Here is a 19,825-nt window from a genome sequence, read left to right on the forward strand (position 1 = left end):
CTGCATGCTGCATTTAGTCCACAGGAACACCAAACAAAGAAATTAAACTCTGTCAAAGTGAGTGATATTAAAACTATTATGTGAGTGGCGACACGGTGTCCTGCTGTAACATATATGCTGCTGCAGGCGGCTCATGTTCCTGTCTGTAGAGTGCTGAATGGCAGAACAGTGAGCTGAACATTATTGACGCAGCGGTATTCACACTCTTATGGCTGCTCATCGACTTCCTGTCAGACATATACAGAGTTATGACTTTCTGCATGTGTGGATGGAGGGAGGAGACCTTTTTTTTTTTTTTTGCCAGGAGATACAGATGAGTGTTTCACTGGGTTTTTGATTTGAGAGACTAGACACTACTCCCAACTGCCTGTTCTGTGTTGCCAGTTCAGAATGCAGGTTTGCGTTTCCACTACAGTGGAGATATCAGATAAAACTAAAATCCGACGCAGTCCTTAAAAGAGAAATAACACGTGAATTTGACGAAGAAATTATATGTTTGAAGATAAGTTAGCTCTGATGCAGGTTTATTGTCTGACAAATCAAAAATCATTTATATGCATCCATGGATCAGACAGAGATTCATCCCACGAAAATAACAGAAAAGTGGAAAAAAAAAAAAAAGGGTCAACATTGGTGATCTTTATCACCATTGCATTAAAATGCATGCGTTTGTATGTCCAAGTCTGTGTACATATGCATCCTTGGCAGCCTCTCATTATCATATTGAGAAATTTCTGAGCTGCACTGCAGACAAAAGAGGGAGGAGAGGTAAGGGGATGGAGGCAGAAGAGTATGCTTGCATAAAAATAACAAATTGCCTCTCATCAGATTACTAGCCCATCCTGCTTTTCTCTTTCTTTCTCTCTCTCTCTCTTTTCCTAAGATTGCATAAGTGCACAATGTGAAGCAGCCGTTCATATCCACTGAAGGAGGACACCTGCTGTTTTCACAGCCGTCTCATCTCTTTGTATGGGTTTTTTTTCTTCATTTTTTGCTTTCTATCCCTTCTCATCCTTCATTGTCACTCACTTTCGAGAATTTTGAATTTAAGATTCTTTCCATAACTCTCTGCTTTCTTCACCTTTTCTTCCACCCTTCACCCTTTTTCGTCTTTTGCGATTTTCAATCTTTCAGTACTCTGTTTATCCAACATTACATGCTCATGCTGTGCATCCGCTCATCACCATTCTATCTCTCTTTCAGTTTCGGCCTCTCTCTTTTTTGTAATTCTGCCTTGCTTTTATTTTTTTTGCCTCTCATTTTCTGTGAGTGCATCATGGAGCAGAATACAGATTAGATGAACAGCGACTGCAAATGTCTTCATGCATGCAGGAATAATGAGGGTAATTAAATCGCAGAATATTTCAGCGCACTCTTTTTTTGTTTTGTTTGCATCCAACACCGAGGCGTAAATGTGTTTAGGATGTCAAAAGTAACAGCAATGATGAGAACTATTGCCGTGACAACAATGACAATGATCCATAATGAGGGTGCGGGTGAGAACAGGTGGAGTCTGTGTTATTGTGAACTGTACTGAAATGAAGTTTTTCTACAAATTGAATCCAGTGTAACTTGGACCCGATACAGTGGGCTTCACACATTTGTTTCCGCTCAACACAAAACATTTTGAATGTTTTTTTTTTTTTTCACAATTTTTTTTATTAGGTTTTTCAACAGACAAATTCTAAGCATCACAACAAGGAGAGAAAGAAACGGGGGATAAAAAAACAACAATTTACAATCAGTGCCAAACAGTTACAGGAATAAAGATAAAAGGGTACATAGGAGTAGGCAAAACACTGACAGCTTGACATAATGTCTATAAAATAAGGTAAAGTGTCTTTAGTTTAACCCACCACCCCCCAGCCCACCCGGTATTGGCCAACAGAAATCGACACAGCACAACATAACGCGCACACATACATACACACACACACAATCTTAGACAATAAAAAAAATTAAATAAATAAATAAAATAAAATAAAATAAAATAAAAATAATAAAAATAAATAAACAAAAATAGTAATAAAATAAAGTAAAAACAAATTAACAATAATAATAATAATGGTAAAAGGAACGGAGAGAGAGACATCTCAAGAGGTCACATTGCTAACTACAGGGTTTAGGTCAATATTTTTCACATGACTCAGCAGGGGATTCCAGATCTCCCGAAAGGTTCCGAGAGATCCCTTCAAAGAATATCGGAGCTTCTCAAGACGGACACAGGCTAAGACCTCCCGGACCCACCTAATGTGTAAAGGAGGGGCGGCTTGCTTCCATTTAAGAAGAATGGCCCGTCGGGCCAGGAGAGTAGTAAAAGCTACAAGATGTTTTGCTGCAGAAGACAAGTCAGGAGACTGAGACAGGCCAAAAAGAGCAGTCAGTGGATCAGGGAGAACAGGGGTAGCAAGAATTTGGCTAAGGGTCTCAAATATGTCAGACCAAAATTTGGTCAACCCAGGACAGGTCCAAAACATATGCACATGGTTGGCTGGGGTTTGGTTGCATCTATTGCATGCACTGCTTTTACCTGGGAATATCTTAGCCAGTTTCTCATTGGTGTAGTGTGCTTTATGAAGAACCTTACATTGCAATAAGCCATGTCTGGCACAGATGGACGAGGAGTGCGTTAGGTGGAGAATCTTATTCCATTGCTCAGTTGAAATAGAGATACCCAGATCACATCCCCAGGACTCTCTAAGAGAGATTACAGGTGAAGGGTTCAGAGAATCGATTCTACCTGAAACAACTGAGATGATTCGCCTATGGTTTGGTGAGAGTAGAATAAACTGGTCAATTCCAGATTCGGGGGGACGATTGGGGAAATGAGGGAACAGCCCCTGCACAAAATGTCTAATCTGGAAATAACGAAAAAGATGGCTACTGGGTAAGTTAAATTTAGCGGAGAGTGAAGAAAATGAAAGGAAGATCCCACCTTCATACAAATTGTCAAGGGTTACAAGGCCCTTAGTCGACCAGACACGGTAAGCAGAGTCTGTAAGAGAAGGAGGGAATGAAGAGTTATTCAGAATAGGTACATGCAGCGAGGCTCTGTGCAGGCCGTAATGTTTGCGAAATTGGAGCCAGATCTTAATGGTGTGTAAAACCACTGGGTTGTCAGTACTGTGGGAGGTTGGGGTGGGGAGTTGTGAGCAGATCACAGACGCAGGGGAGTACCTGAGTGAAGAAACTTCCATTTGGACCCATACTGGGGAATCAAGAGCGGAATGATAGCTCAACCAATATGGCAGCTTCACAATATTACAGGCCCAATAAAATGTGCGGAAATTTGGCAGGGCAAAGCCACCTTCTGATTTAGCTAACTGGAGTGTCAATCTCTTAATACGAGCGGGCCCGCCATCCCAAATAAAGGCACCGAACATTTGATCCAACTTAGTAAAAAAGGCTTTGTTAATCAGGAGAGGGACATGTTGAAAGAGGTACAAAAATTTTGGTAGCGCTACCATTTTAATCAGATTGATGCGACCGGCGACTGACAAGGGGAGTGAAGCCCACCGGGAGATATCTAGTTTGCACCTCTCAAGCTGTGGTTGAAAATTCTTAATAAAAAGGCTTTTAAAAGAAGTGGAAATGAATATTCCTAAATATTTGAGGCCGTCCAAAGCTATTTTAAAAGGAAAGGCTGTCAGTGAGAGGGCTCTGGCTGAAGCATTAACAGGGAGAAGTTCACTCTTTTGTAAATTGAGTTTATAGCCTGATAGCTGGCCAAATTGATTTAAAATGTCAAGTATTGCGCGAAGGGACGAAAGAGGGTTGGAGACGTATAAAAGGAGATCGTCTGCATATAGTGACAGTTTATGTGTCAGGCCATGTCGTATAATACCTTCAAATTTGGCATCGCTACGAAGCCAGATGGCTAAGGGCTCTATGGCTAAGTTAAATAACAGGGGAGAGAGAGGGCACCCCTGGCGTGTTCCTCGCTGAAGCAGGAAAGGTCGAGACAGGGTACTGTTAGTTCGAACAGATGCACATGGGGATGTGTAGAGAAGCCGGACCCAGGAGATAAAGTTTGGATGGAACCCGAATTTATCCAAAATATAGAACAGATATTTCCACTCCACCCTATCGAAGGCTTTCTCTGCATCTAGTGATACAATTACCTCTGGAGAGTGTGATGGGGTTGTATACAGAACATTGAAAAGCCTCCTGGTGTTAGAGTAAGAGTGTCTGCCCTGAATGAAACCCGTCTGATCAGGTGAGATGACCGTTGTCATCACCCGCTGGAGACGAATAGCTAAAATTTTGGAAAGTATTTTTAGATCAACATTTAACAAAGAAATTGGCCTATAGCTGCCACAGCAAATTGGGTTCTTATCTTTTTTAAGCAGTAGTGATATTGAAGCTTGTGAAAAGGTGTCGGGTAATTTACCTGTGAAAAAAGAATCATTATAAACTCTGGTTAGTATTGGGACGAGCAGGGTAGAAAAGGCTTTATAGAATTCGGACCCAAAGCCATCTGGGCCTGGTGACTTTCCACTCTGCATCGATTGAATGGCAGTTTGAATCTCTAAGGGGGAGATGGCACGACCCATTTCTTCCGCCACGGAGTTGTCAATTTTAGGGTAATTAAGTAATGAGAGAGGGCTAGAAGACAGAGACAGACCAGAACTGCATTCAGAAGTATAAAGTTTGGAGTAATATTCATGGAAAGCTAAGTTGATATCAATTGGGTCGCACACCACAGTCCCAGAGGACGCCGTGATTTTAGTTATCAGCCTGGAGGCCTCCACAGCTCTAGCCTGGTGTGCCAGAAGCTTCCCTGCCCTGTCACCATGCTCAAAAAACAGTTGTTTTGTTTGCCTCAGCTGTTTTTCTGCCCTATGTGAGGTCAATATATCATATTCTGCCTGCAATAAAACACGTTTATTGTACATGTCTGGGGTGGGGGAAGATGCGTAAAGCATATCAATATTCGCTAACTCGACCTCAATCGCCTGCAATCTTGCCCTCTCACCCCTTCTCAACCGAGCAATGTAGGAGATTGTCTGGCCTCGGATTACAGCCTTAAGGGCCTCCCAAAGCGTTGCATCGGAGACATCAGTTGTATCATTGAACTCAAGGTAAGACTTAATTTGCTCACCCATAAAATGTTTAAACTCTTTATCAGCCAAATTCTGTGAGGGAAATATCCAGGGCCCTGGGGAGAGTCTGGGAGTGGGAAAATAAATGTCTAAGGAGATAGGAGCATGGTCAGACACTGCTATAGGATGATATTCACAGGCCCTGATCTGGTGCAATAGTTTATTGTCCATTAGAAAAAAGTCTATCCTGGAGAAGGTATGATGAACATGTGAGAAGAAAGAGTACATTTTAATGTCAGGATTCCTAAATCTCCAGGGGTCTGAGAGACCTAGCTGTGTCATGTGGAATTTTAGCATGCTGGCTGCTTTAGAGAGTGAAAGGTTGCCAGGGTGGGATTTGTCTAAACTGACATTCTGAACTAAGTTGAAGTCACCTCCAATCAGTAAATGGTGGTTGTCTAAATTAGGGATTTTAGAAAAAAAGATAGGAAAGAATTTATCATCATCCCAAGTTGGTGCATAGATACAAGCCAGAATAACTGGGAGGTTCTGTAGTGTGCCTGTCACAATAACATAGCGTCCATCTGTGTCAGAAATAGTTGAAGAATGATCAAACATGACATTTTTAGAGATAATGATAGCCGCGCCCCTCGACCTATCCGAAAACCTTGAGTGAAATATGTGACTCATCCAAGACCTTTTGGCCCGGGAGACCTCCGATGATTTGAGGTGGGTTTCCTGTAGAAAAATAATGTCTCCTTTAAGTTCTCTTATACGTGTCAGTACCTTATTTATTTTGGTCGGCCTGTTCATGCCTTTTGTGTTCCAGGAAATCAAGCGAAGTCCGTCACCCGGCTGAGTCATGGAGATAGACTAAAGATAATAGTAATGAGGTGCTCTCTGTTGTTCCACTTCTGAGAAGGATGTGAAAAAAAAATAAAAATAAAAAAAATAAAAAATAAAAACAACAACAAACAAACAAAAAAACACAACAACAAACTGAAAAAAGACATACAAACGCTCACACTCCTGATTATGGCCAAATCAACACTCAAATCTCCATACAAACCATATCTGAGCCACATAGCTCAAGACTTCCAGGCATCTGACGAATCTAAGATCTCGCTTACCTGATTATAGAAAAAACAAAACAATAGCTAAACAAAGCCCCTTTAAAATACAATAAACTAGTATGTGGGACATTGATGAAAAAGAAGAAGAAAAAAATAAAAACTTAAGACAAAAAAGACCAAATAATGATTGAAGTATTCAGTTTTAACATTAATAGCTATCAAAACGTAGATGTAAGGGGAAAAGTAAGAAAATAATAATAAATAAGTAAATATATATATATATAAGAGGAATCATATAACATTGTCACTGAACTGGGTAACATGAATAACAATAACATGAAAAATAACAAGATAAGTTGAACAAAAGGCCAACGTAAACAGTATTTAAAGCTGTAAACAGGGATTGTAAAAGTCTAAATAATCCCCAACGTAATAAACAAAACAGGTCCCTGAGAGAGAAAATAAAAAATATAATTATATAATATAAAATGCGTAAACTCACACGCTGCTGGAACAGAACGAGTAACAGTGTTACCTCAGTCATGAAGGGTTGCCACCTCCGTCAGAGTGTTATCCGCATCAGGCTTAACATCAGTGTAGCAACCCAGTCATTACATTAAGTAAATAAGGCACAGCAAACGCAACACTTCGTAAGAGGTAAATAAAATAAAGTCAATCATTATCGGGACGAAAGGAAGCGATGAATTGTTTCGCTTCCTCGACTGAGGAAAGCCTCTTCTTACCCCCCTCCGTGGTCGTAATGGTTAGCCGAGCAGGGAAGAGCAAAGCTGGTTTCAGGCCGAGTTTATAAAGTTCCGAAAGCACCTCACGGTACCTGCTGCGCTGTTCCATTATCTCCGGAGCGTAATCCTCGTAGATGGCAATCGGCGATCCCTGATATTGTAGTTTGCCTCTCCTGGTCCTGGCCTCCCGTATAATTTTGTCCTTCTGCTGGTAGCGGTGCAGCCGCACAATGACGGGCCTCGGCCTTTCCCCCGGTTTAGGCTTTGCAGTTAGCGCTCTATGCGCACGGTCCAGTTCGGGTGGTGCGGGAAGGATATCGGGTCCCAGAACCTCAGCAAGCAGTTCAGCAAAGAAGGTAGACGGCCGGGGCCCCTCAATGGATTCCGGAATACCGACAATTCGGACATTATTACGGCGGCTACGTGACTCCAGGTCAGTGACTTTAGCCTGTAGCTTAGCATTGCTATCCCGTAACGTGGTGAACTGTGACTCCAGAGCCTCGAGGCGCTCGTCATGTAGGGCAGAATTCGACTCCAACATATTTATTTGTTGGGTTTGTTCCGTTACAGCAGCCTCAATGCGACCAAGCTTAGTCTCAAAAGTCGCAAATGTCGCCCTTATTTCCGTGAGAATGGCAGCCTTATGCTCCTCAAGAAGGGATGCTATCGAGGCCATGCTAATATCGGCTCCACTGGATTCGGAGGGGTCTGTTTTAGTAGTTGTGTCCTTCTTCCCTTGTCTGTTCGCCTTCGATGCCATATTTACGCTGGATACTGCAACAACGTTACCATCCACTTACATTATACTTTTATTGAAGATAGGGGTTGTTTAGAAGGGTAAATGAGAAGAGCCACAGGAGCGAGATCCAGTCCACGTCTACTCCATTCCACTCGCTCACCGGAAGTCCTTGAATGTTTTTTAACACATCCAGAGACTATGTTTATGGTACATTCACGAGTGTGACCAATGGGTTTCATTAGACTGTGAAGCCATAGTGTGCATTAGATGCTGAAGCTGGAAGAATATATCATCAACATGGAAAACAAAGTATCCGGTGACTGCACTCCCTCCTTCTAAAATCCCCAAAATGGCTTTCAGGGCATTCTTGTGTGACAAGAGGCTGTATGGCCAGGCAGAACCACACATGCAATTACATGCCATAATACCTACAAAATTGCACTGTTCAGTCTGATCTGTATTCAAGTTCTGATGCAGCCAAAAAATGACCTCAAAAAGAAATTACAATGTAATTTACAACAACTGATTTTGTGTTAGTGCCAGGGCAGCTTTTTGTGCGAGACAAAATTAGGGGCTTGACTACACTGCTGGATACGTACGTTCAAATCAACCAAGTGTTGAACCAAGTGAAAATCTTAACAGGATGGCAGACTTGTAGTACAGTAGGAAACTTGAACTTCTTATAGATTTTTCATATGTGCATGATATTTTAGCTTTAAGACTTGAGTAGTCAGTATAAACATTGTTTATAGTGGCATTGCAAAAGCCCCCTTAAAGTTTATCGAGACATTATTGAGCACTACTGTCTGTTAGATACAAGATATTATGTACAAAAATACTATAGTAAATCTGGCCTACTGGGCCAGTAGGTGTGCAGTAGGCTTCTGTGCATGTGCTCATGTTCAAACGCATCTATTCATAGTTTCAAGATAATCACATGAACCTGGAATAGAAAATGTTCTGCAAGAGCAACAAGGTTCAACTATTCAACTCTACTGTGTTTATGCTATTTGAGAAACACTGCAAACACCTGTTGCAAAAATACTTTTTTCCCCTCCATATTCTAGTAATTCCTTCAATTTTCATTGTCAGTGGAGAAGACAACATAAAAAGCACAATCTACAAATTTTGGCTTGTTGACTGATATAGAGGTTAAGTCTCATTAACACGAACTGAAGAACCTGTCTGACTGTATCTGCTCTCTGAATCACATCCCCTCACTGCAATATTGCGCAGCATTGGCACGGCTGAGCTCACTGACCTGGACACAGGAGTGACATAGTTTCCTGGGAAGACGCCGGAGGCAGCAGTTCTGAGCGAGGTGCCTTTGAACCATCCGTCTTGACATTTCTCTGTCACCCGATACATCTCCCCTTTCCTAAGTTCCAGCTCATCAGCCTTCTGGGGCTTGTAGGCGTACAGAGCCAGGTATCTGGGGGAACAAAGGCAACGCAGAAATTTAAAGTGAGTAATGTGATAGTAAAAGAAACGTTTAAGCCGGCAGAAATTATTCAGCAACTGTTCACCAAACGCTGATTATCTCCCACTGGGTGTCTTCATTCTGGAGGCATGCATGCGGATTACCCCTAATGCACTGTGGTGTGTGTTAGCAGAGCACAAAACAAAGCGAAATGAACGACTGCAGCGAGAAATCACATGAATGTTTCCACAGCACTGGCAGAAACTTTGTTGATTGTGTTATGAAGCAGAAGAGCATTACATGTTTTGCGGTATCAAGTAAAAGACTCATGATGTAATTTAGTCTTTTCTCGTCAAGAACAAGCTACAATTATCCTGTTTATCTCATCTAAAAGAAAATGTTGCCAGCGTGACGCTAAAAGCCCTATTTCATCCTTTTATTTGATGTTTTTCACTGTAATGTGCAGCAGATGAAAGGATAGGAGCCCACATACTATTGACGCTCCACCTACTCCCTTTATTTAACCATCAGCATCTTTTACAGCAAGATCTTTGTCAGGTCAAAGACTCAGACTGAGTTGGTTGGTCCTCCCACCATATGTTTCATGTTTGTTTATGTGAGAAGCGACAACATCAATGATACGGGCATCATGAATTGTAAAATCCTGTAAAATGTCAAACACACAAGAACCAGTAAAAACTCCCAACCTTCCAACTCTTAAGATCTTAGAAGGATGTAGAATATTTTAAGGGATTTTCCAGGTAACTTACAGTATCTGAAAATATATTCTTCTTTTTTTCATTTTTAATCAATGCCCTAAAAGAAAACAGGAAGGTCTCTTAGGATATTAATCCTCTGTTTTTTGCTCTTCAAACAGGGTCATCATGTGTTTGATAGACTGCATAATATTTATATGCTAAACCATATCAGCATTTTAACCAGATTTATAGGGTTCATTATTGAAAATTATTAAATTCAGAAAGAGTAATTCACATCTGAAGGTATTATTGCTTTTATCATGCGGTCATCTTGAATATTCTCATTCTTTGAAATCCCAAATGGTTATTCCTTTCATTTCTCTCTGGGATAATAATTGGAGTGCTCTATGCAGAGTGATCGATTTTCCCGCTTCCATGCTGTGGATTGGTGCCTGATCAATGTGTACTCGTTTACCTGCTTACAAGCAGATTGTGGCCACGACACTGTATATGGCTATATGTTGAACGTTTACATATAGATGAGTTTCTTGTCCTGTCGCAGCGAGACATTCATAGTATGACGTGCCAGGAAACCGACGGAAGACGATAAGACCACAGAGTAAACAAGCGCTATATGCGCTGCCTACCCCGTTACCATGGTAACAGATAAGGGGACTGTCTCCCCATCTCCCCATGGCAACAGGAGTAGTCACCAGGTCAAGATGAAAACGTCCGACCTCATCAGCAGGATGAACTCACTCCGGACGTGTGTGTGTGTGTGTGTGTGTGTGTGTGTGTGTGTGTGTGTGTGTGTGTGTGTGTGTGTGTGTGTGTGTGTGTGTGTTTACATGCATGGACCTCTAAGGCTACTTGAAAGGTGACAATATTGATATTGACATGGCTGCTGTATTTGTCTAACATGGATAAAATGGATATTAGTTATTTGTAAACAACACACACACACACACACACACACACACACACACACACACACACACACACACACACACACACACACACACACACACACACACACACACACACACACACACACACACACACACACACACACACACACCTCGACTCATTAAGACTCTCTTGGCAAACCATGGTTCCTCATCCCTCACCTAAACCACAAATCTAATTGTAACCTTGGAAAAGGTACAGAGGTCTGAACTAACTCACTTCCCGAAAATATCCTCACTCTCAAGGTCCAATGCTCGATCTGGTCCACTCACAGAGCTACAAACAATCACCTTGAAGATGCTGGTTCCTTCCCAGCAAATACCTTGTCGGTTAATTATGAGGTAAATTAGAGGACAGACTTGGTCAACACTGGCGTGGAATCAGCCATCTGGAGGAGACTTGGCATTTGCATTTAGACAAGAATTTCGTGTGTTTTTTGTGATTGTGTGTCAGGTCATTCGATGACTCCTAATCCAGATAATGTGAACTTCGTAATGAAGTTTTAGTCTTCACTATCTGCAGGGGTACTTTGTTCAATGCATGCTCATTTTATGTAACAATAAAATGACTTTTTTTTTTTGTCTGCATGCTTTCCAAACCTCTAGATCTATTCAGGGCCACATATGATGGATGTACAATAAAATGCATTTAATGGGCTATGGCAATGCAGTTGGAAAGCCTTGTTATGCAACGTGATTGTAAGCATCACACAACTCGCTCTACGGTGTGTAACTCTATTTTTCCTTTCTGAGGGGGATTTCATCCTTGACCAGTGGAGGAGTAAATGTACTTGCAGAGGTGGTGGAACGTGGCCAACATCTCTGGGCACAGCACAGGAAATATTTTTACCACTGCCAGGAAGCAAGCTTGGAAATCACACTTGGATGTGATGCACATATCTGTTGTGTTGATAAACAGAAAGCACGGGAAGGGGGGGGGGGGGCTTGAAAACAAAACAAAAAAGGTTGCGTGTGGGTGAGCTGACAGCACCGAGGTGTACTCACATGTTGAGTGGCAGCTGCACCTTGGCATGGGCCAGCAGCTCAGAGGTTATGGATGCCACTTTGGGGGGCACCAGCACCCCTACCGAAGAGGGAGAGGGACCAGGTGGTGACGCATCCTGAGGAGCCACAAAGAAAAACAGACAGACTGAGTGAATCCAATTTTACATAAATAACTATTTATCATATGCGCCTGCAGTCTTTTTCAGCTTTTCAGTATGCGTCCTGGGTATCGTTCAGAGACAGCTAAACACACACTGAACCCAGGTTTCAATGCAACCAGAAGCAATAGGTGTAAAAGCAATGTGCCTCCAGTCGACAGCTATCAAGAAGAAGGATGATTTTATTTATGTGGAAGGGGATTACTGGGGAATATGATGATGAAATCTTGTGGAAAATATTGACCGTAGTGAACTCCGGCTTGAGGTGTGTGAGCTTAGCGGTTAATCACTAAAATAATGAGTGGCAATAAATTAACTTGCATTGCTGAACCGTAGATGTGTTTCACCTGCATCAGTGTTATGACCTTCACTTAGAGATCCAACTTATACTAATTATTTTCAGAGCAGAAATGTAACTAGGCAGGACATAAGATTTTTTTAGATTCCCAATACAAATCTTCATATAAACCTTGAAATTTGAGAATTTGGTGCTTTTCATGATCATATATGAAACAAATGAATACATATGCAAACTTGGTAAACAGAGTGGTTAGCAATATATAAGTAAACCCTTATAACCTAGAGCAGATCTGGCATTGTACTGCCTGGGGGCAACACATGGTCCTTTTGTTATTGATGAAAGATTATGAAACTGAAGATACCAAGTGTGCATGCCTTCCTTTACTTTTGAAGGTGGCTGTATTATTGTCATAAGGCACCGGGTATCCAAGCTCATGTTTTGCTTTACCAGTCTTCATTTTGTTTGAATCTTTCCAAATTGAATCACTTCTACATTAAGATGACCCAGTCTTATGAGACACAGGTTTATATCAGCATTATTGAGTAGAACTTATTTTCCAGCTCTCCACCGTGGTCCGTGCCTTTTTATGTGGCAGCAAAAGGGTGCAAAGTAAATTATATCTATTATATGTGTAGGAATACAAAAAGTGTGAAAGTTAGTAAGATATAATTTTTTTTAACAAACTAGCTGGAAAATGAGTTCTAAATAATGTTGTTCGTAGAGATGATTGTTTTTAGAACAAGCCCTGCATACTCATAAAGACCATGCGCCCCTACTTCAAACAAGGCAGAGCTAAAATCAATTCTGTCGAGCACAAAACATTTACCGCTTCTCAAATACAAAATATGACCGCCGCGACATCTTACGGCCACAGTGCTGGCGTGTACCTGGATGCGTGCAGCGGCTCGGGGGTCGGAGGAGCTGATGAGGACTGGGTGGGAGATCTCCATGCTGTGCCGGTTGTTGAGCTGAGCCGCTCTCTGGGTGACGGAGAGCGCAGTAAACGAGTGGCGCTTCTTAGCGTTTTTCTTTCCTTCGCCTCTCCGATGGCCCGAGCCGTTTCCATTAGACGGGGAGGCGCTGGGGGATGGCCCAGGAGAGCAAGGGCCCAGCGGGGCTGGCTCGGAGCTCGGACCCGGTGCGTTCGCTGGCATCGGCTTGTCAATCTCCATCAACTGCTTTGCTGTTTCGTTTAACTGCGAGGAGAGGGGAAGAGTTAGATGTAAGTGTTAGGTTTCAGTCCTGAGCGATTCAAGACCATACCACCCTCAACAAGCGCAAGTGCATTTGTGTGGCCTTTTCGTTCTTGTTGGCAGCTTCTCAGAGCAGCAGCATACCAATCATCACTTTGAACAGCTGGTCTGGTGGGACTCCCTGTGTGGAACACACTGACTCTTCCTCTTTGTCCAACATTAAACAGCCACTGATAATTCAAGAAAATGAGCTGCCACATTGACTCTTTGATAAATTACTAACAACATAATAATTAATAATAACTTTTTTTTTTAATAATATTGATATGCAAGACTTCATGCCAGTGCAAATAAAAAAAAAATTATGAAGAAAGCATTACAAATCTTGGCACCAATTGCTATAAGTGACTTTATATTTTATATAATGCACAGCTGAGATCAAGTCATGATCATATAACAGATATGAGTATGACGACTGTATATATACATATACTGTATATAGTTTTCGTTATAAAAACAAAGTGGGTGAATGAAAGATTTAACATTTGTTTCTTAGTCTCTCTAACAAGAACTGCAAAAGAAAGAAAAAGAAGCTTTTATCTTCGTTGAGCTCCTCAACAACTTTAATTGCAAGTCAGGACTGGATGATTGCAATCTTGTATTTACTTTTAGTGCTAGGCTAGCCAATAAGTCCCTCTATCTGAGAAACAAACATTCCTTCCGGCGCAGAGCATAATTAGCTGTGCGGAGTTAATGGTCACCGCTCTAGATTTTAATATGGTGGTGATGTCGTCCCCCGATATTCTTTCCTGCAGGAGAAACACCGCTGAGCAAGGAACACCTCCTTCGAGGCAACGTGACTCCCACTGTACCTTTAAGCGTTGATGAAAAATGTGATTTAGTAAGAGTTGTTGACAATATTTTGAAGAGTTGGCAGATGAGAAAATGCAACCGCCTGCTAAAGAAAGAAGAAAGTAATTCAAAAGACAGGTGGGACACCCAAGTGTTTCTGTTTTACAGATTTTGGAAGTGATTGAAAAGATGACAACACTGACTTTACGAGAATCACTAAGAAGGAGAATTTGTCGAAGAAAAAAAATGTGAGTTTCATGCAGCCACCTATTACCATCATATATATATATATATATATATATATATATATATATATATATATATATATATATAGAGAGAGAGAGAGAGAGAGAGAGAGAGAGAGAGAGAGAGAGAGCGAGCGAGAGTCTGGATTTTGAAAGCAAACAGCAACAATGGCAAAATTAAAGAAGTCATTGCATTTTTAAGATTCTGATTGATTCTGTTATAAATATAGTGTCCATATTACATACCACCTTGACTGGTTGCCAATTCACAATATAAAACATTTTCATGAATCCTTTTAGTTTACCAAAGTCATAAGATGTCTATTAGCAGATATATTAATTTGTTAAGAGCTGAGGAAAGACACTTTATGGAAATGCAATCAAGCAGCAGCAAGTTGCAATATTTTGTAAAAGCTGAAAAAGCCCACATATGAGTTAATTTGATTATGCCAATGTGTTTTCTGCACTGTGGCTGTAAGCACATCTTTGATTGTTAATGGAAGACCCATCTGTGGTTGGAGAGCTGGGTGAGCAATTTGTGTTTTTGACAATTATGGAGATTTGGAGCAGTTTAAGCAGGCAGTGAAGTTGTTTTATTGTCACATATTTCATGTACCAGCCAATTATTCATCTCGGCAGTCATGAAAAGCAACCTGGTGTTCATTAATTTTTCTTACACCATTGCTCACACTGCTTCGAAATGTTCCTGAACTATGTGCTGCACAATTCAGCTCCCTTCACCAGCCAGACAGAAACACTCCTTGGTTTCATGTTAAAGCTATATAAACACGGGAATGTCAGTAATAAAACGTTTTGCTTTTTGCTTCTGGCATGATGAGTTGAATGCTGAACTTAGAAGTAATATTATCTCTGCACACTTGTTAGCTCAGAATAAATGAAATATTACACCTACAGTACACCAGTTTATCCTCATTAATTAAGTTACCATATATGATATGCCTCACCTTGGTGACACACCACATTCTTTACCATTACAGACACTTCCTTGTCTTAGAAAACATATTTTAGACCATGAATGCATGCACACACAAGCTCATGAGCTAACCAATTAAGAAACAACATCAGTTTCAGCCCTCCAACAAATTTACATCGCAATCATGTCTGCTTAGCACAACCTCAAACCCCTGAACAATCCCTGGAGAGAAAGTCAGGCGTTCTCTCTCTCTCTCTCTCTCTCTCTCTCTGAGAGTGTGTATTAGCAAGAGAGAGAAAGTGCATGGACTCACCAGTCTGGGCTCATAGTTGGTGATGTTGCATTTCCATATTAATAGATATGCTAATCAAAGCCAAATCATATGCTAATGAGCATGATGGATTGATGCTGCAGATATAACTGGGTTTACTCTCACGAGGCTGACTGGTGGACACAGACAGAAGGTCATCGAAGCAACATACAGACAGACTCAGTGAGTCAATTAAGCACATTGGATTGTGGTTAAGAGTGTGCAAACACAACTGGTCAGTGACAGATTTAAACGCACAGTCACACCTGTGCTTGCAGCTGCTGGGTCATGCTGCAGTAAAGGACGTGCATGTGTGTGTGTGTGCGTGTGTGTGTGTGCGTGCGAGTGAGCGAGCAAGAGAGAGAGAGAGAGAGAGAGAGGAGAGACAGTTCTTCATTCTCTAGTTTTGTCGGTGGTTTTAGTTGAATGAAGTCTCCAAGGTCATCTATTATGTGTTGAGCTAACTGTACTTCATGTCTTTTGGGGGGGGGGGGGGGCTTTATCTCTCCAGGTGAATACCGAGACTCAAACTGATGAGCTGATATCTGCACTGCGAAAAGGGTAAGCCAGCAAGGTACATGCTTACACTTGCACACACACACTCTGATATGCGCATATAGCCAGTGGCAGGTGTGTGCCAACCCTCCTCTTTCCGCAGGAATACATAAAGTAACCGGTAAGATGGCAACAAAAAAAAACGAGTGGTGCCTTTTACAGGACCCAGACACATTCCAGATGAGTTAACGAAACACAACAAAATGAGCCTGACACTAAATAATCTCCCATCTACGTATATGAATTGCCTTCAGATCTGCCTGAAGCTACTTGAGACAACATGAACTCCACAACCTCACATTGGCATGAAGACACAATCACACTGCTGCAGAACACCTAAACGGACTTAACAACTCCAAACCCACTCAGAACGCCTACCCAAAAGCAATTTTAATGCTATATATCACAAAACTCATTCAAGGTATTAATGCACTCAAACGCAACATCAATCCTTGAGACCCTAATACAGTCCAAGAAAGCAGTTTTTTCCCCAACCCGAGACATGCTGATGCACAACGTTTTAAACCTTACATGACTATAAACTATAACATGCATTTACAAAACAAAACAAAAAAAAGTAGAATCAAGAAAAACATATCTTTGGGAGTTATCTCAAAATGCATGGCCCAGCATGTGGGAATAACTTCGACCTGCTGATGCTGTGCTTGTTTTCTCTTTCATTTATTCTCATTTATTGATCCACATCCGATGTCCAGCGGCCCCGGCTCGAAAAACAGCAGCCCTCCATTTAACTGGCAAAGCTGGAGCCTTAATGGGCAAGGTACGAAAACCTTTTTCCTTCAACCAGGTGCAACATATATCAGTTCGTTTAATCTGTCCATGTGCCTGTTTGTGGATGAACACTTTACTATAATTTAACATGTTGAAATACGTTGCACTCTTTAATGCCACATAGGTAAGGAGGGTACAGCGATAATATTAACACCTCATATGAAGTGCTACTTCAACATTGCTTATGTTCTCTGGGGTCATGCGGTTGTGTGGAGTTTAGTACTCATGCCTCAAACCAACAATATTCCCAGTTTGATTCCAGGTATGGGGAATTCATTTTTTGTTCTTTTTTGCATGTTCTATCTATCTATATATTGGTTTTCTCTGTGTATCCAGGTTTCTTCTGACAGTGCAAACACATGGATATTAGGGGAATTTGTCTCTCTAAATTGACTGCCGGTGTGGGTGTGTGTGGTTGTGTGCCTCTCTGTGTTTGCCCTCTCCAAGGTGTGTCCTGCCATCAGCCTGTCTACGTTGTATAAAGTTTTAAAGATGAAGAATAACTGGATGGATATTCTGGTCTCCTCATAATAATTTTGGACACCCTATTGGCCGCAGGTGTGAACGGCGGTACGCGACCTTGTCTATCTCTCTGTGTTGGCACTGCAACAGACTGCCAACCCGCCCTGGGTCTCCACTGTCTTTCACCTGATCTCAGCTGGGATCGGCTCCAGCTCCCTGCAACCTCAAGCTCTACGAAGCTGAAAAAAACTAATGCAGGGATGTTTATTTACATGACATATAGGAACTTCTGTGGATAATCATACTGCGCTGAATGGGGAGTGAAAGAAAAGCAAAACAATTTATGCATCAATACTGTGTTAAAGGATGAGATAAAAATAGATAATGGAAACTCGAATAGCTCAAAGACAAACCAGTTTTATATAGATAAGTCTTTAGGTGTTCAATAAAAAAGAGCCACAATTTAGTGAGAGATAACACCATCATGTCAAAAGGTCTGAACGACCTCTTAATAGATAGAATGCTTATCGAACCATGTGTACTGCTTAGACCTCTCGTAAACAATGATTCCGACAGTTGCTGACATTTCCTTGTCCCACCACAACATTCATCATCCATCTTCTCCAGCGGACTATGGTTGGAACAGGTCGCCGGTCGATCACAAGATAAACAAAAAGAGACAGTCAGGCACAGACACACACATTCATTCACACCAATTAACCTCCAACACACATCGAGGATTGTGGGGGGGAACCAGAGTACCTTAACAAAACCATGCAAACTCTCTGTAAACCATGCAGACTATACTGAATCACACCCAGGTGAACTTGCGTTGGGGATATTCGTGTTGCGAGCACGTAGTAGTACGTCAGTATACCCTCTTCAAATATACAATGAAGACTTTGCAGCATCGACAACATTGAGGCACATTCACACCCAGATCAGTCAAGGTTCCAACTGAGCCCTTCTCATTAGCTTTTTATAGCACACACACGCACACACACACACACACACAGGCACACGTGCACACACACAAACACACATGCTCCAGTACCCCCACTGTGTCACAGTGATGGAGAGGTCTAAATTATAGATGCATCTCTATCTAATGGGGAACCCCTGTGTGTCTGTGTGTGTTTGTCCCAACCTTGTTCCTTCTATGGGCTTAATCACAATCACCTAAGAGAGTAATTTAGGCAACCAGCTAATTTCAGGGATTTTATTGTGTATCCAAGAGTCCAGGGATCCTGAGTAAACCATGAATTCAGCCAGAGAGAGTGAGGAAAAGAAAGAGCTATGAAAAAAAAAAAAAAAAAAAAATCAAAACAATGATTTTCTACACACGCTTATAGTGATGTGAACTTGACCAAATGCATTTTTATGGAATACATGAGCGTTTGTTATTGAACACAGACCCTATTGATAACACATGAATAAGAAAAGTAATATAAAGCAGGCTGGAGGACGAGTCACTCCATTAGTCTCTCTGGCTCTCATCTCTATCATAATAAATTCATATAAACTACAATATATATATAAATGGAAAAAAGGCACCGACTACACGGGGTATGACCTTATGGTTGTTTTATTGTCTTGACAATCCCCCACAAAAAAAAAAGAAATACTTCCTGGTTTGAATGAATTTCCTGTCAGTTGTGAAGGTTTCATCATTTATTTTCCACGGGGCCACAAGAGAATCATGCACTCGCAAATGTGTGGCGATGGGAAGAGAAATGAGGGAATCAAATATTTCATCCATTACTTGTTTTGTTTTTACCACGGCTTAGAACACTTAAGAGTAATCCAGAATAAACTGTCCATGATGCTTTTTCAGTTGCGGTGGGATTAAAATAAACTGTATTTCCCTCCTGACAGGCATGCCACTATGAAAGACGGTAAAATGTTTGAAGCATTTTCTTTTTTCCTTTTACTGTGAAGGAAACCCTTGAAAAGAACTCCACATCAGTCAAAACCACATTTCAATTATTATTAGCATTTCTGGGGATAATTACACATTTCTGGTTGCATGTTAAGTAAGTGGTGAAGGTGGAACTAAAGGAGCCTTTTCGATTGTCTTGCATTTATAAGCGACTTCATTGTCTAACACTAAACGAGTCTTCACTCTCGCCTCTATTGGACACTTGCCAACCTTGAATCATCCTTATTATTGGAGACTTTACAACTCCTCATTAATCTGAGGAGAAGAGGAAGATGTAACAATTTCCTCTGCACATCCAGACCTGTGAGTGAGGCTCAGTGTACTCCTCCACCCAGGACTTGTTTTATTGAAGCTATTAAAATCAAATAAATAAAACAATACATCACTTGTTGCCACTGC

The 19,825-nt window shown here is 41.3% G+C and overlaps 1 protein-coding gene across 1 annotated transcript in view; it reads right to left on the reverse strand.

Moving 5' to 3' along the window:
* Positions 1 to 19,825, reverse strand: part of LOC308131311 (E3 ubiquitin-protein ligase SH3RF3-like) — a 95,580-nt gene that overhangs the window by 19,144 nt on the left and 56,611 nt on the right. The window contains exons 4-6 of the mRNA XM_080498008.1: positions 13,032 to 13,340; positions 11,686 to 11,801; positions 8,859 to 9,029 (exon numbers count right to left, since the gene is read on the reverse strand). Coding sequence (XP_080354134.1) covers positions 8,859 to 9,029; positions 11,686 to 11,801; positions 13,032 to 13,340 — 596 coding nt within the window. The remainder of the gene's footprint in view (positions 1 to 8,858; positions 9,030 to 11,685; positions 11,802 to 13,031; positions 13,341 to 19,825) is intronic.

This window comes from Blennius ocellaris (assembly GCF_963422515.1).
Source record: "Blennius ocellaris genome assembly, chromosome: 6".
Taxonomy (NCBI): Eukaryota; Metazoa; Chordata; class Actinopteri; order Blenniiformes; family Blenniidae; genus Blennius; species Blennius ocellaris.